Source organism: Mobula hypostoma, chromosome 5 (genome assembly GCF_963921235.1).
Source record: "Mobula hypostoma chromosome 5, sMobHyp1.1, whole genome shotgun sequence".
Lineage (NCBI taxonomy): Eukaryota > Metazoa > Chordata > Chondrichthyes > Myliobatiformes > Myliobatidae > Mobula > Mobula hypostoma.
In genome coordinates this window covers 87,087,324-87,105,538 of record NC_086101.1, presented here as the reverse complement: position 1 = coordinate 87,105,538, position 18,215 = coordinate 87,087,324, and the positions used below count along the sequence as shown (strand labels likewise).

At 41.6% G+C, this 18,215-nt stretch overlaps 1 protein-coding gene across 3 annotated transcripts in view; it reads right to left on the bottom strand.

Moving 5' to 3' along the window:
* The window catches only part of LOC134346855 (low-density lipoprotein receptor-related protein 1-like), a 2,119,020-nt gene that overhangs the window by 953,042 nt on the left and 1,147,763 nt on the right, over positions 1-18,215 (bottom strand). For all 3 annotated transcript variants that reach the window (XM_063048628.1, XM_063048629.1, XM_063048630.1), the window contains one exon: positions 6,244-6,424. In XM_063048628.1, the coding sequence (XP_062904698.1) occupies positions 6,244-6,424 (181 nt within the window). The remainder of the gene's footprint in view (positions 1-6,243; positions 6,425-18,215) is intronic.

Sequence of the window (18,215 nt, the reverse complement as noted above, 5' to 3'; positions counted from 1 at the left end):
ATACTTGTGCGAAAAGAACCAGTTATCAGAAGATTGATGCTGATGAGAGGACAATGGGGGAACATGCAAGGTGCTAATAAGAGAGAGACGAGAGAGATTACTGAAAGGAGACACGGTTCCGAGTACTGTCAGAGACCGGTTGCTTTGAACCCTGAACTGTTTGAAGTTTGATGGACAGGCGATACCCCAGCAGGGGGATAAAAAGGGACAGGTTCGCTAAGGCAACAGACACACGACACCACGAGGTAACGAGACCCTGGAAGTGGTGTGCCCCCACAAGTTGGTAGCAGTTTTTGAGGTCTGATCGCAGGACCAGCCATAGACGCACAGGGTAGAAAGGTACGGGTTGGCGGGAACCTGGTGTGTGTGTCCGCCCTTGCCTGGGTGCCGGGTTCACCGCAGAAGAACAATCGTATCTGGAGCGGAGGGGTCACAGTCGGTGACCTCAGAAGACATTACAAAGGGCTCGCCCGAAAGCTAACTGCGAGGAATATCGAAGGTCTGTGTGGAATCCGTTTTGAATATTCATTCGCTTTCACTCTCTCTCTTCTCCCCGCCCCAACGGCACAACAGCGATTACTGCGAACTGAACTTTGCGTCACTTGAAACTGACCATTTACTCCTAGACGGTGATAGAGCTTGATTGATCCTATTATCCTAGTTCTGTGTACATGTGTGTTTTATCATTGCTAAACTGTTGCATTTATATCCTTTTGATTAGAGTACTGTGTTGCTTATTTCTTTAATAAAACTTCCTTAGTTCCAGTAATCCAGACTCCAACTAAGTGGTCCATTTGTGCTGGTTTGGCAACCCAGTTACGGGGTACGTAACATAAGTGGGGTTCTCGTCTGCGATTTTGAACGCTAAATTTGGGACGGGGTAAATTGATTGGGTTAAAATTCCCGAAAGAAAGAAAAGGCAAACAGCAGGAATGGAGGCTGAGGAATTTATAAAGGCGCCGACCTTGGAGGCATTAGAGGATGCCAGGAAAGCGGAATTGGCAGCTGTGGCCAAACGGTTGAATCTTGTTAAGGGGAAATCGACAATGAGGAGAGAGGAGATACACAGAGCTATCGTAGAGCACTTGTATCTAAAGGTATGTTTCCACAAGGGGAGCTGGAGGTGATATCTATTGGAAAACCTGGTGGAGACGCAGTACAGGTATAGCTTGAAAAAGTGAGACTCGAGCATGAGTTCCGGGTACGGCAGCTAGAACACGAAGAAAAACAGTTAGAACGGCAAGAGAGAGAGAGGGACAAACAGTTGGAGCGAGAAGAGAAACAGAGGGAAAAGGAATTCGAGCTGGAGAGGTTAAAGATAAGGGCAGAGCAGGGGCCCATACCGAACCAAGGTGGAGGGTTCAGGGCGACCCAGGAGGTTAGGCTGGTTCCCCCATTTGATGATACCGATGTGGATCGGTACTTTCTCCATTTCGAAAAAGTTGCTGCAAGTCAGGACTGGCCGAGGGATAAGTGATAAGTGGGCTGTTTTGCTTCAGAGTGTACTTAAAGGGAAAGCCCAACAAGCTTACTCAGCTTTGTCCGCAGAAGATGCCCAGAGGTATGAGGTGGTGAAAGAGGTCATCCTCAGGATTTATGAGTTGGTCCCGGAGGCATACCAGCAGAGGTTCCGGAATGCGAAGAAGCAGTGGGGCCGCACGTATTTAGAGTTTGCCCGTGAGATGCAGACATATTGTGAGCGTTGGTGCGCCTCGAAGGGGGTAAATGGGGATTATGACAGACTGCTACAGCTGATCCTGATTGAGCAGTTTAAAGGTTGTGTTCCTGAAGGTATGAGACCCTACCTAGATGAGAAAGAGGCAGACACTTTAGCCGCAACTGCTAAGTTAGCGGATGAGTACGCGTTGACACATAAAACAAAGTTTGCCCCGAGTAAAGGCTACCAGAAGGGTAGTCAGGACGGCGGGGAGAGTCCGCCAGAAAAGTCAGAAAGTAAGCCGGGGACTAGTGAGAAGGATAAGGTAGACCGGGAGCAGTCTGGTAGGAAGTCTCCTGGGGTCGTATGTTATAATTGTGGGAAAGTCGGACACTTTGCGTCCAGGTGCTTTGCCCCAAAGAAGGAGACGGGAAAGGGAAAGGCGGCGTTTCCGACTGGCTGTATTGAGCTGGTAAGCAAACCGCTAGGAGAGGAGAGGGCTAACGAGGTTCAGAGAGGTTTATCTCGACCGGATTAGTGTCAGTGAAGGAGGGGTTAAACCCAGTTCCAGTGCAGATCTGGAGAGACACGGGTGTCAGTCATTGATATTAAAGAGTGTGTTAGACTTTAGTTCAGAGACCGAGACTGGGAAAGTCAGGGTCATAAAAGGCATTGGGAAAGGGACTGAAGCAGTACCTTTGCACCAGATATCCCTAAAAAGCGACTTGGTCTCTGGATCGGTCACGATTGGGGTGAGGCCTGAACTACCGATGAAAGGTGTGGAAGTCTTACTCGGTAATGACCTCGCCGGCGGAAATGTGTTCTCAGCAGTAAAACTGATAGGCCAGCCTGCCAGCATTGAGGCCCTGCCCATGGACTCACAGGTCCATCCCGTTTGCGCAGTGTCTCGGCGTGTGTCCAGAAAGGCTGCAGAGGCTGATATAGAGTTAGCTGAGATGTTTCTGCCAGCCTTGTACCAGGGGGAGTTAGAAAGTGAAAAGATGGAGCGTAGTGAAACAGGAGAAATTGAGGGAACTGAGGCAGACGTAGCATTAGCAAGGAAGGACTTTGTACAGACGCAGGAGCAAGACGAGGAGCTGCGGGTTTCGGCGGGGACAGCTCTCTCTGAAGCAGAATTTAAAAGGGAGCCAGTAGGCTATTGTGTGGAGGAGGGAGTGCTAAGGTAGAAAGGGAAACCAAGTACCGTGCCCGCAGATGAGGATTGGGGGATGGTGCCAAAAATTTATGGGGATGAGATTCTTAACCTGGTCCACAAGATACCCCTCGGTGGATATTTTGGGGGGAGGAAAACAGTCGGCGGAATCATGAAAGAATTTTACTGGCTGCACAGGAGGAAGGATGTTACTGACTACTGTAGACGTGAGTTAACACAGTTAAAGGCTATTAACATGTTAAAAGCTCACCACGATCAGAAAACAGATCTAGCTGGTGATATCATGAAAATTAATGAGGCTAGGGTGCCACTTGATAAGGGGAAAACCCATTTTGAAAAGCTAAGTGTGGTGCTGACCAGATGGGAGAACTCTATTGTGTTGACCGACTTTACTGTTGAGCTCTCTCCCTTAATCCCCGAACAAAGCGAACTGCTAAGAGAGCTAATTAAACGGCACGCCCACATAGGTCCAGATGTCCCGAGGCAATGCAAAGAGCTGGGACATGGAGCTGTTGCCACATCAGGTCAGCCTAGTGAGCAACACCCCTATAGAATGATTAATTCAGTGACAAACGGGCTAAAGAACACAGAAGTGTATATTGGCGATGTAGTGGTCTGGAGTGACATGTGGGGGGAGCACATTATGGTGGTAGGGGAGCTGTTTAAATGGCTGTCTGAAGCCAGCCCGACAGTGAACCTCGCAAAAAGTGAGTTTGGCCGCGCGAAGGTCACTTATCTGGGATTTGCAGTAGGACAGGGGCAGCTGCTCCGATGCAAGCTAAGGTGCGGGCTATCTCTGAAGTCCCCACCCCGACAGACAAGAGAGCCTTGAGAAGGTTCTTGGAGATGGTGGGGTACTATCGGAAGTTTTGCAGAAAAAAAAACAACTTTGCGGATAGTACCCACCCTCTTACTAAGCCCTTGCCAAAGAATGCTAAGTTGGTATGGGAGACCCTTGTTATCTGTGTCCTGGGTGAAAACCACTGAGAAGTTACACTGATCACAATTCATTAGTGTTTTCGGCCACTATGAAGTTTGCTAAGTTGGAGCCTGGTTCTGGAGGATTATTAAAATAACACATATAAAAGGAACGGAAAATGTGATTGCTGACTGTCTGTCAGGTGTTGACAACTTAAAAGTATCTGTATTAGCCAAATAGCTGATGAACATGTATATTTGTGTGTATCTAAGAATGTATTCCTGCCTATTATTTTTACCCCGGTAAAATTCCTTTGAAGGGTAGGGATGTAACAAAAGAACCAGTTATCAGAAGATTGATGCCGATAAGAGGACAATGGGGGAACATGCAAGGTGTTAATAAGAGAGAGATGAGAGAGATTACCGAAAGGAGACACAGTTCTCAGTATTGTCAGAGACCGGTGGCTTTGAACCCTGAACTGTTTGAAATTTGATGGACAGGCGATACCCCAGCAGGGGGATAAAAAGGGACAGGTTCGTTAAGGCAACAGACACACGACTCCACGAGGTAACGGGACCCTGGAAGCGGTGTGCCCCCACAAGTTGGTAGGAGTTTTTGAGGTCTGATCGCGGGACCAGCCATAGACGCACAGGGTAGAAATGTACGGGTCAGCGGGAAGTTGGTGTGTGTGTCCACCCTTGCCTGGGTGCCGGGTTCACCGCAGAAGAACGATCGTATCTGGAGTGGAGGGGTCACAGTTGGTGACCTCAGAAGATATTACAAAGGGCTCGCCCGAAAGTTAACTGCGAGGAATGTCGAAGGTCTGTGTAGAATCCGTTTTGAATATTCATTCGCTTTCGCTCTCTCTCCGATTACTGCGAACTGAACTGATCTAAATTGAACTGAACTTTGCGTCACTTGAAACTGATCATTTACCCCTAGACTACGATAGAGCTTGATTGATCCTATTATCCTAGTTCTGTGTACATGTGTGTTTTATCATTGCTAAACTGTTGCATTTATATCCTTTTGATTAGAGTACTGTGTTGCTTATTTCTTTAATAAAACTTTCTTAGTTCCAGTAATCCAGACTCCAACTAAGTGGTCCATTTCTGCTGGTTTGGCAAGCCAGTTACGGAGTACGTAACATACTGTAGGTTAGAGCTTTTCCACGTTAGATCAAGATAAAGGCAGTTGGCTAGCAAGTCTGTTTTCAAATATAATTGAGGTAATGGAATTCTTATTTCTTCACTAATTATTGATGGTCACCAATCCAGGGGTCTTTGAATAAGCTATTCAGCACTTATGTCCTGTCTTTGGACCCATTCTGGAGCTTCCGCTAGCATGAAAACAGCTGGCCTATTGTGTTCAGAATTATTACCACCATGTGTAATCTAACCTTCACATCTGGGACGATACCACTCTAGATGGAAAGATATCACACAGTGTCCGAAGTTTACTTTCAAATGAACTTGATGTCAACAGGGGAGACATTCATCTTGGAACAATTAAGACCATAAGACATAGGACTAGAATTAGGCCCCTCAGCCATTCCATCATGCCTGATTTATTATCCCTCTCAACCCCGCTCTCCTGCCTTCTCCCCATAACCTTTGATATGCTGACTAATCAAGACCTACCAACCTCCACTTTAAATATACTCACTAACAAGAGAAAATCTGCAGATGCTGGAAATCCAAAGTGCACACACAAAATGCTGGAGGAACTCAGCAGATCAAGCAGCATCTATGCAAATGAACAAACAGTTAACATTTCGGGCCAAGACCCCTTGTCAGAACTAATGAAGTGGGGTCCTGCTGAAGGGTCTGGGCCTGAAATATCGACTGTCTATTCATTTCTATAGATGCTGCCTGATCTGCTGAGTTCCTCCAGTATTTTGTGTGTGTTGCTCTTATCTTACAATGACCTCTCTCCCCTTAAGCTCTCGGCTGGAGACCAGTTATTCAATTGTTCTGCCAAGCCACACAAGAGCCTGCGTCCTAGGCAATAACTGATCTGTAAAGCTCAAAGATTATCAAGAAATAAGAGCAACAGGCAGCTTGCTTTGATTGGTGTGTAAGATTTGTAAACAACTCAAATCCCTCCGGACCATTTGGCCTGCAAGACAGCCAAGTTGACGTTTCATTGTCTTGGCATGTAATTTACATTAACAATGCCTTTAACTTAATTTGTTTTTTAATTATTTGGTTACTATTTCAGTTGTGCCAATGAAGGAACTTCTTAACAAAACCTTAGATTTCGGGAGTAATATTATATTAGACTTCAATAATCCAGGGAATATTTGTTCACTTGCAGATTTACAGTACATTTCCTGTAAGTTGATGATGTTAATCGAGAGCCATCAACTGAGCATTAAATCTCCAGAGGTAACATACACATTTGCCTGTTTCTTTTCTTAAAGAAACAGTCATGAGTGCAGATTCAATAATTAGGACATCATTTAAGTTTGAAGGTGAAAAAGAGAGCACTTACCCATGCAGAGGATCCAGGACTATAGCTCTTGGGTGTGACATTTGACCTTCCACCAAGGTCTTCCGGGTCTGAGATGCCTTTTCCAGTCTTGCTACACTTATAGACTTCCTGTAACTATCATCGGTCCAGTATAAGTTGTTTCCAATCCAGTCCACAGCAATACCTTCGACATTATCCACACCTGGTAGTGACAAGAAAAAATGCTGGTCATGCTTAGGGTTCAAAAATGGTCTTGTGTTGCCATGTTGGTGTAACGCTATCCCCTGTATTGACAACCATTTGTTCACTTTCTATAGCAGAAATATAAAATGGTGCAATATTTCTTACGCATAGAAAGAATGATGATGTTTCTACCAATACCATTCAAGCAGTTGGCATCTTTCACCAATTTATACTGATGGAAAGAAGCAAACTGGTCACCATTTTGGATAGATGAAATAATTACCATTGCTTGATAAAGGATGTGTAACTAGGGGGCCGTGCACAATCCGGATTTGATGGAGACAGCCGTGAGAAGTGCAGAGGAACATCTGGAGTAACTTCTGAAATGCCTGCTTCGCTGCCGCTGCTACTGTGTGATTGAGAATCTCCGGAGACGAAGGCCCTAAATCCTCGGCTTTGCTTATGGCCTGTTGCCGGGGCCGGGGTCAAAGCACTCGGCAGAGATGGTGCTCGGTGCTTGGTGTCGAAGAGGTGGTCAGAGGCTTGGGGTTTTTGGACGGACTCGGAGTCGGACTGTGGTTGAACGCCTCCAGGATGCTGCATCAGCAAGTTGGCGGCGCCGGAGGTTTACCGCCTGCGTGAGATGATGGGACTTTCGAGAGACTTTGAGACTTTTACTGTGCCATGGTCTGTTCTGATCAAATTACGGTATTGCTTTGCACTGTTGTAACTATATGTTATAATTATGTGGTTTTTGTTAGTTTTTAAGTCGGTTTGTCATGTGTTTTCGTAATATCATTCTGGAAAAGCACTGTATCATTTCTTAATGCATGCATTACTAAATGACAATGAAAGGGGACTGCGTGTCGTCATAATCATAGTCATGTGATTTACTTTTCTTCTAAGCACTTTATAGGTGATCTCTGGCCCTGCCACTATTCAGGCCCTTTTCAGGCTATCTCATCACAACAAAACATAAGGAATATCAAAAAGAAATTGTCTCATCAGACAATGCAATCTTCAAACATTCCTTCCTGGTGGAGAAAAGAAAAACTTTCTTCCAAATTCAGTTTTACACAATAACTCTTGTGGTAGGACATTTAATTCCCATTCCTTAGCCTCTGAAGATGTGCTGGAGAATTTCAAACTACTGCAGTCACTGTGTTGACAGTCGTCCCACTGTGATATTATCTGTTTTTCCAGTATTCTGGCAACCACAGTGCAGAATTAACATCTGTGCCTGGTTTCTCAGATACGTAGATGGCACATATGAAATTATTCAAGACAGGATGGTGCCTGCATTGGAGGTGTTCTGTTTGTATTTGGCATTTCTGCTTGTGGCTGCATGGAGAGAGAGCAAGAATGTCAAGGTGAATGGAAGTGATGAACGACTACAAATATCTGTGCCTTATGCCGGATACCTTATAGATGATAGACATTAGGTTCCATTTATCAGCCTAATTCACAATGTTGTTGAGCCCGTACTCCATGAGGGAAATACAAAAGGATGTTGTGCAACAAACAACTCCATCTCATATCTGTCACTGGAGAGAATACTATTGAGGAAGCAGTTGAAGGTGTTTGGGTCTAGGAGACCTCATTGATCTCTGTTGCCATACTTCATCCAATGCTGATGTGAGATCTGTGAGAATATCTGTCACTTCATCTTTGGAATTCCTTCTTTTGATCCTAATTGAATTGAAGCTGGAAGAATGTTTGGTGGCGAGGGAAGCATATTGGATCAAAAATGACTGGTGGTGAGCAGATAATTGTTTAGTTCAGTGTAATTTGACAATGGCACTGAAAAGTAGCTCTACTACTTTGCTGATAATTAAGATTACATAAACTGATAGGATGGTAATTAGCCAGATTGAATGTGCCTTTTTCTTTGTCGACATGCCATCCTTGGGCAATTTTCCATATTGTTGGATTGAAGCCAGTGTACTAGTTGAAATAGAACAGCTTGATGTTTCTGTTATATAATTAAATTTGATTTCCTCGTTAAATTATGACTATTTATTTGGCACACTTCTGCCTGGACATGATGCTTTGTCTTAAATCCTGCTCCCCTTTTGGAGAATTGCTCTTCAATGTGTACCAACTATTTAGCTAATTTTTTCCATTACAATCATAATTTGAACACTATATTATTTTCTGTATGAATGTTGCGCACTTCCAATGCTTCCCTTACAATGCAGATCTATGATAGATGACATATTTGTTGAACTTTTCTGAAACATTTGCCAGCCTTTGTCACAGTCTGTTTATCATTTCAGAAAATAGTATTTTTCTCACTTGCTTTATTAATATTCTTTAACTTACTTCATATTTCAAACATTGATCTCTTGCATCGATTTCTCAGTTCAAAATCCTCTCGTCTACCCTTGTTACCCAGCTTACCAGTTCACTGTTCCTAGCATGGTTCAGAAGTTGTCCAATCACCATTTTCCAAGCACATGTGTCAGTGTCTCTTGAACTGGAAATCATTTCCACCATACTACTCTCTGAGTCAAACACTTATTTATCTTTTTTATTTGCATATGGCTCCGAAGATATTCTAATGTTTAATTTGGTGCATCTAGGACCCCACCTTCTCGGCATAATGTTTTCTCACTGCTGCCAACAGGAAGAAGGTACAAGAGCCTCAGGACCAGCATCACCAGGTTCAGGAACAGTTATTACCCCTCAACCATCAGGCTCCTGAACCAGAAGAGGTAACTTCGCTGAACTTCACGTCCCATCGCTGAACTGTTCTTACAAACTATGGACTCACATTCACAGACTCTTCATCTCCTAATCTTGATATTTGTTGTTTATTTATTAGCAGTATTGTAGTTTTCTCTTCCTTATGCATTTGAACAGTTTGCTGTTTTGTTTTTGCACATTTGTAGTCGGTTGTTCTTTTGGGCGCAGTCTTTTATTGATTCCAATGTGTTTCTTGTACTTACTGTGGCCGCCTGCAGGAAAATTAATCTCTGTCTTGAATATGGTGACAAATATGTACTTTGATAATAAATTTACCTTGAACTTTGTTATGTCAGGCTGATTCACCAGTATCCCTTTCTTATCCTTTTTTAAAACTTTATATGCCAATTTTCTACCAAGTGGCATAATTCTTTTAAATTTGTTTTATTATGTCTGAAATATTGATAAAGATTCAACCACTCTAGTTTAGTATAATTTTGTGATGGCATTGACTTTCCTGACCACAAAGCTGTAAAATCCAACAAAGACCCTAAGCTCTATCGAATATAGATGGAGGTACACTCACTAATGGGAGGTCCCACTGGAACTATCTACTCTTCAAAACTAGTTCACTTTTCTGTTATCCTCAATAGTAAATTCAGTTGTTTGAGTGGTGGCTCCTTGCTCCCTACCAAGGAAGAGATTCTTCCAGCTAACAAAGTAATTTAAGCACAGTTCATTTATATTTAGTAATACACATTTAAATTCGAACAAAACTCTTAAAATACATTTTAAACTCACAGAGGACTTTTACCTTAAAAACATTTCCAAGTTACAATTGATTTCTAAAACACAAAAGATTTCCACAACATGGATCCAATTCCTATAAGCTGAAAAGACATACCAAAAACAAATGAATCATCTGTCGCCCTGCTAGACTCCAGTCACTCTGTCCTTCTATCATTCTTCTTGATGTTCTTTAACCATTCCTAAAAGGAGATGCTGCCTGGCCTGCTGCCTTCATCAGCAACTTTGATGAATGTTCCCTACATTTATACTACTTCTCTACCACTTGGGTGACTTCACATACATGATAAGTTTTCAGGCACCTTTTTTACATAAATGATCGAAAAGCTTCCAGAGACAGAGTTTCCAGGTACCCACAAATAAGTTTGAGTTTAAGATTAAATTTAAATGTCATTCAACCATACAGATGAATACAGCCAAAGGAAATGCTGTGAATATAACTCTTTAAGCATATAAACTCTCCAAATATTAACAGATCAGCTATTTGATATTACAAGTGATAATATCAATCTGATCTACAAGTTTCCATGAACTAAATATCTTAGCCAGTTTGTCTGGTTTAAAACAAGTCAAATTAAATAATCCATTGTTGTACACGGTCACTCTAAATGCTGTGAACCAACATCCTGCATTCTATGGACAGTGCGTCTGTTTGCAAAGCTATATTTTAAACTTCAATCTGATTATTGCTTCCATTTACATTAGAAAAACTGAAGACTGGATCCTGTTTATGACAAGAAGCTAAACAAAGAACATTGGTTGGAAGTTTCTCTTATTCATAAATACTGTAAAGCTTTGATCTCTAGAAGTTCCAACTGTTATGTTAAACAGCTGAGCTTGGCAAAAAAGTAAATAAGAAAGCCCACCCTCCTCCCCGGCCCAGGATAGTGAATATCCATCACAATTTATAAATGTAACGACTTTACAAGAAATTCCAAAATCCTTATGTAACTTAACAACAGACTTTCTAACAAAAGCACTCAAATTGTTCTGATCAATAGTTCTGTCCTCTCAACATAGGCCTGGGGATGTTTGGATATTGTTAAGGACACAATATACTGTGATTGTGCAATGTGCTCGTTGATCAGCTATAAACGTTTGTAGAATTTGAGGCCTAAGGTGTCATGCTTTTATTGATGAAGCAATTACTCTGATGGGGCAAAACATCAGTTTCCTATTATCATGCTGTTACAGTACCTTTTACACTATGGGATTTAATCTTGATGACAAGCTTCTAATCATCACATTATCAACTACCTTTCGTCAATCCTCATACTCCATTTCAAAGGAATTTTCCCCATCCACCTTCCTTGTGATTGCATCCATTTTTCACTTTGAAAGGAGTAACTCAAAAATAAATAACAAATTTTCTTTGTTCAAAGAAATTGAATACTCACCTACCCCAAATTTTTATCACCACTGAATACCTAGCTAGTACCTGCTCAGATGATGATACCACCATAGTGAGCCACATCTCAAATAACAATGAGTTGGGGTATAAGAAAGAGGTAGAAACTTTAGTGATATGGTGTCATGAGAACAACATTTCCTCAATGTTATCTGAACAAAAAAAGCTGGCCGTTGACGTCAGAAAGAGGACTGGTGCACATGCTCTTGTCGGCATCAACAATGCTACCGTTGAGAACTTCAAGTTCCTAGAAGTGAACATAGTAAATAGCCTGTCCTGATTTAACCATGTTGATGTCAGAGCCAAGAAAACTCACCATCAGCTCTATCTCCTCAGGAGGCTAAAGAAATTTGGCATGTCCGCGTCGACCCTTACCGATTTTTAACAATGTACCATAGAAATATTCTATCTTGATGCATAACAGCATTGAATTGCATGTAACCACAAGAAACTGCAGAGCGTTGTGAATACAGTTCAGTGGATTACTGAAACCAACCTCCCCTCTGTACACCCTGTCTATTCACTGTCTCAGTAAAGCAGCCAGCATAATCAAGGATTTAACCCACCCCGCACCTTCTCCCATACCCCTTTCCCATCGGGCAGAGGACACTGAAACCCGAAAACAAGTACCACCAGATTTAAAAAAAGCTTCTATTCTGCCCCTATCAGACTCTTGAATAACCTCTTGAATGATAAGATGGAATCTTGATCTCACAATCTACCTTGTTATTATCTTGCTCTTTATTGATTACCTGCACTGCACGTTCTGTAGTTTTCACACTTCATTCTGCACTCTGCTTTTGTTTTATCTTCTTCCACCTCAGTGCACTGCGTAATGATTTGATCTGTATAAACAGTGTGTAAGACAAGCTTTCCATTGTCTCATGCCACATGTGGTACATACGGTACCAAAAGAAGTAACCAAAACTATGAAATACTTTTCGACCAAGAAAAACATGTGGAAGCACAAGCCTAGAACCATTTCGTAATCAATATTACTGTTTTCCTTTATGCAATTTGAAACATATAAAGTCAAATGTGACACCTCAATATGAAGATGCTTCTGGGGAAGAAGGGTGCTGAGGTCACAAACAGCCAGGGAAAGAGGATATTGCGCCACCAGAAGACTTGTTCAGGGAAGGGGGGATGGGCTGGTGTGTCCATGCAACCTGTCAGGTGTCTCATCTCTGAGTCAAACAAAATAAACTCATTTAGGAGTTGCATTTTCTCTGTCAATGTTGATGAAGGGTATTTGAACTGAAAAATACATTCTTATTTTGTTTCCATTGATGCTGCCTGACCTGTTGAGTTCTTCCACCACCTGCAGTTTGTATCTCATTTTTATGGTTGTTGTACAGTCAATACTATCCCTTCTGAATCCAAGGCCACTTTTTACCCAAGTAATAGTCATGCTTTGCCCTAATAAATAATTCCACCATTTTACAAGTATTGTTATAAAGCTCCCAGAACTAGTTGGGAGTGTTATCTTAAATCTGTTATGTCATTATTTTTGCAAAAGTAAAACTTTAACTAGTTTTGAATCTACCAAAACATTGAAAATACTTTACTCCTTGCTCATAAATAACGGTTGCTGAAAAACCTCACAGTACTCGTATAAGGATAGTCGTACTTGAGAAATTATTCGTTTTGAACATTTCAGATTTATTCAGCAACTTCATTACATTAAAGTCAAATCACTACCAAGTTATCTCTTCTTAGCGAGCTCACATTATGCACAACTTCTTGAATGAACAATTGGTGAAATAGTTATATATTGTGGCAACAGTATTATTTTCATACTCTGTTTTAAAGGTTTAGAGATTTATTGAAAAATGCAAAACATAAAACTAGCGTCTCTGAGTATCATTGGAACTATCTTTTTACCAAATATCAACATGTTCAATTGGTTAATTTTATTTCCCCTGGAGTTTGAATGGTATTTTTCCCCACATACAGTATTTCACATCTGAAAATGTATTTACTGTTCAGCAATATGCTTTCTTTCTGAAAAGTCAGCAGCAGGTCATTGCAGCAAAGAAGAGCTTTGACCAGCATCCATTCGATGTTTGGGATGGATTAGCAAGGGCAATTTAAAGTAAGACAGGGGCAAGCGCAGTGGCCATCATCTCAGTGGACAGAGACAGACTGGTGATCTTGAGATCTTTAGGTCTTCGAGACTTCCACAAAGAGAGATTCCGTCAGAGAAAGCAAAAGAAAGGAAAAGCTCCAGCTCGTTTTTTCCCCCCTTTCGTTCTTTATATCTGCTTAGCTGGGATATTAGAGATGTCAAGCAGATAGTGGGATGCTCCTCTTGTGGGATGTGGGAAGGCACGGAGACCTCCAGTGTCCCTGATGACTACAATTGCGAGAAGTGCATCCAGCTGCAGCGTCTAACAGTCCGCGTTAATGAGTTGGAGCTGGAACTGGTTAAACTCTGGATCATTTACACCCACGGTGCAGGACACCAGAAACTGGGTGACAATCAGGAAGGGGAAAGGGGTTAAGGAGCCAGTGTAGCATAGAGTACCCCTGCGGTCATCCCACTCAATAACATCACTTTGGATACTGTTGGGGGTGGGGAAGGGTGTGTATGACCGAACAGAGGAAAGTCACAGCAATCAGATCTCTAGCACTGAGTCTGCCACTGTGACTCAGAAGGGAAGGGAGGAGAAGAGGCACGCTGTGGTGATGGGATTTGTTAGTTAGGAGATGGACAGGAGGTTCTGTGGGGGAGAACAAAATTCCCACATGGTATGTCACCTCCTGAGTGCCAGGGTCTGGGTTATCTCGACTGAGTCCTCAGCATTCTTATGTGGGAAGTGAACAGCCAGAAGTTGTGGTTAATGTAGATACCAGTGACATAGCTATGGCAAATGATGAAGTTCTGCATAGGGAGTTCAGTGAGTTAGGTGCTAAGTTAAAGGGCAGAACTTCCAGGGTTGTGATCTTAGGATTGCTACCCATGCTATATGCAAGTGAGGCTTGAACCAGGAAGATTATACAGCTTAATACGTGGCTAAGGAGCTGGTGTAGAATGGAGGACATAAGATATTTGGATCATTGGGCTCTCTTCCAGGAAAGGTGGGACCTGCACAGAAGGGATAGTTTGCTCAAGGGGTACTAATATCCTGTTGAGAAAGTTTGATAATGTTGCACGGTGGAGTCTCAACTAGAGTTGCAGGGGAATGGGAACCAGGGTGCCAGAACAGTTAGCGGAGAGATTGTGGAGACAAATGTGGAGAGGTTTTGAGGAATTAGAGAGCCTACAGAAGGACTTAGATAGATTAGAATGAGCAAATAAATGGCAGACAGAATACAGTGTTGGGAAGTGTATGGTTTTGCACTTTGGTAGAAGAAATTAAAGAGTTGATTTTCTAAATGGAGAGAAAATTTAAAAAAAACTGAGTTGCAAAGGGACTTGGGAGTCCTTGTGCACGATTCGCTAAAGGTTAATTTGCAGGTTGAGTCTGTGGTGAGCAAGGCAAATGCAATGTTCATTCATTTCAAGAGGACTAGAATATAAAAGCAAGGATGTAATGTTGAGACTTTATAAAGCACTGGTGAGACCTCATGGAGTATTGTGAGCAGTTTTGGGCCCCCTATCTTAGAAAGAATTGTTGAAACTGGAGAGAGTTCAAAGGAGGTTCACAAAAACGACTACCGGATTGAATTGCTTGTCATATGAAGAACATTTGATGGCTCTGGGCCTGTATTCACTAGAATAGAGAAGAATGAGGGGTAATCTCATTGAAACATATTGGATGGTGAAAGGCCTTGATTGAGAGGATATGGAGAGGATATTTCCTGTGGTGCAAGAGTCCAGAGGACACAGCTTCAGAATATTTGGTGTCCCTTTAGAATGGAGATGCGGAGGAATTTCTTTAGCCAGAGAGTGGTGAATCTATGGAATTCTCTGCTGCAGGCAGCTGTGGAGGCCAAGTCTTTAAGTATATTTAATGCAGAGGTTGATAGCTTCTTGATTTGTCAAGGCATGAAGGGATAAAGGGAGAAGGCGGGAGACTGGGGCTGAGAGGAAAATTGGATCAGCCATGATGAAAGGACAGAGCAGACTGGATAGTCCAAATGGCCTAATCTGCTTCTATACATGGTCTTATCATCTTCTTTCTTAAACTAAGCAAAATCTAATGAGTTCTAGAAATTGTTCTGGTTCCTTTGTATTATGACTGGATCTTGGGGGTCTAAAGAAAGAAGATCGTTTACCCAACCCCAAGGGAAGGCCATAATTTTTATTTCCTATTCGTTATGAGGATTAGATCACTTAATCATATTAAGATATATATTGTGTCTCTAGTTTTCTTGTTGTTTTGGGCTACGGAGAAGGAATCATAGACATAGAACACTGCGGCACAGAAACAGGCCCTTTGGCCCATCAGGTCTGTGCAGAACAATTAATCTGTCTAGTCCCATTGAGCTGCACCTGGACCATAGCCCTGCATATACTTATCATCTGTGTACCTATCCAAGTTTCTCTTCAATGTTTAAATTGACCCCACATTCATCACTTGTGCTGGCAGCTCATTTCACACTCTCACCACCCTCTGAGTGAAGAAGTTACCCCTTATGTTCCGCGTAAAAATTTCACCTTTCACCTTTAATCCATGATCCAGTTGTAGTCTCACCCAACCTCAAAGGAAAAAGCCTGCTTGCATTTACCTTACCTATACCTCTCATTATTTTGTATATCTCTATCAAATCTCCCCTCAATCTTCTATGTTCTAGGGAACAAAGTCCTAATGTATTCAAACTTTCCCTGTAACTCAGGTCCACAAGTCCTGGCAAAATTAAACATAGAAACATAGAAAACCTACAGCACAATACAGGCCTTTCGGCCCACAAAGTTGTGCTGAACATGTCCCTACCTTAGAAATTACTAGGGTTACCCATATCCCTCTATTTTCCTAAGCTGCATGTACCTATCCAAAAGTCTAACTTTCTCTGTACTTATTTACTTAAAACTTGTTTACATCTTTCCTGTAGTTTGGTGACCAAAATTGCACACAATACTCCAAATTAGTCCTCACCAACATCTTATACAATTTTAACATATCATCTCAACTCCTGTACTTGGTACATTGATTTATGAAGGCCAATGTATCAAAAGCTCTCTTTATGATCCTACCTGCCAGTGACACCACTTTCAAAGAATCATGGATCTGTATTCCTATATCCCTGATCGTAAAATATGTGGATTGTTGAACTTTGTAGTTGATGTTGATTGTCTTTTCAATGTTTCTAAAGGTCTTTTGAGAAGTATCTTGAGAAATACATTCTGGAAGAGCATGTAGATATTCCTCTCCAATGTGACCTTAAAAGCTCAGTCATATGAATTAGATATGACTTATTCAAAACTAGTTTATGCTGACTCCATTTAATGTACTCAGGCAGTATTTTCACTTATGATATATTCCATTAACTTAGTGAAAGTTAATACCATTTTAAAAGGCCTATAGTTATCTTCAGCAACCATGTTGGGACTGTGAGAATAAATATGAGTTTCTTGTGCTCCAAAAAGAATAGCCCAAAGATCCATAACCTTGGCAAGAGATTCCAACAGGTTCAGTTATTTCTGTTGGTAGCCGATTTAATTCTTTTGATGCAACAAAAGAAATCAACTCATACCAAAAAAGCATGTCAGGCCAAATAACTTACATTTCTTCTGAGATTAAGGTATAAGGCTTTTGCTTTGTCTTGTGAAAGGAATGAAGCCATGGATCAATGATCGTACTTTATTAATTTTTGCACCATTTTCAACAAAAAAACTCTCATCATCTCCTTCCTCAATAGAACATACTTGCTTCCATTCTTACAATCTACTATAGCATTTCCAATTCCCCTTGCCTGTGTCCTTGAATCTCCATAGTTTATGCCCACTCATCAGACAGCTTGAGCCCTTCCTATGGAAATCCTGCCCTGGACATCTCAATAAAAAGTCACTTTGCAGACCCCCAAATATCACTGCTTTTGAATTCAAAATTAGAATGTATTAAATTAGAAATAAGAATATTTTAAATGTATAAATAGCAAATTTTGTGCATATTTAAATTTGCCATCCTTTGGAAAATTGGTCGAAGCATTTCCTATAACAACTCACTTTCATGTTGACATCATTATTCTATGATATTTTGCTCCATGATGACCATTAATTACTGATCTACAGAAACAGGATCAAATTCATCATCTTAAAAAAGGCCTCATCTTAGGATCCACAGTATTAATTCACAGTTCATCAAATGTAAATCACACTGAACGTAGTGAACCTTTTTTGAATTCAAGGTCACATTGCCAGCAGCTCTGAAGCTCTGTGTACTTAAAGCTTCACACACAAAATGTTAGCAGAAAGCAGCGCCAGACAACAGAGTACTGATGAAAGGTCTCAGCATTGACAGTTTGTTTCCCTCCATAGATGCTGCCTGACTTGCTGAGTTCCTACAGCATTTTATGTGTGTTACTTTAGATTTCCAGCATCTACAGAATCTCTTGTACCATTAAAGCTTCAGTGCCTTGATCTACAACACCAGTGTTGGTGATGACTTATGGTTGGGGGAGAATAGGGAAGAGCGACCAAGGGTCTGCATGGAATGGATCTGGAACATCTTCCCCAGGACTTGTTCAGTTTCATCAGCTACGCTCCCGCCTCCCCATTTTCACCATCTACAGGCAACCACCCACACAATCTGTAAGGGAGAATCCGATCTAGCCCAGTGTTGTGATGAGGTTTGATCGCAGCAACAGTGACTGCCCTGCTGAGTGACAGCCACAGAGAAATTCCTTTAATAAAGACTGACTGATTCTGAACAAGCAAAGTGACATTTAAGATGATAACTTGAAGAGAATAAATCATAATAAAAATTTATTAAACAAAGGATGTCACAATCTATGTTTTAGTGAT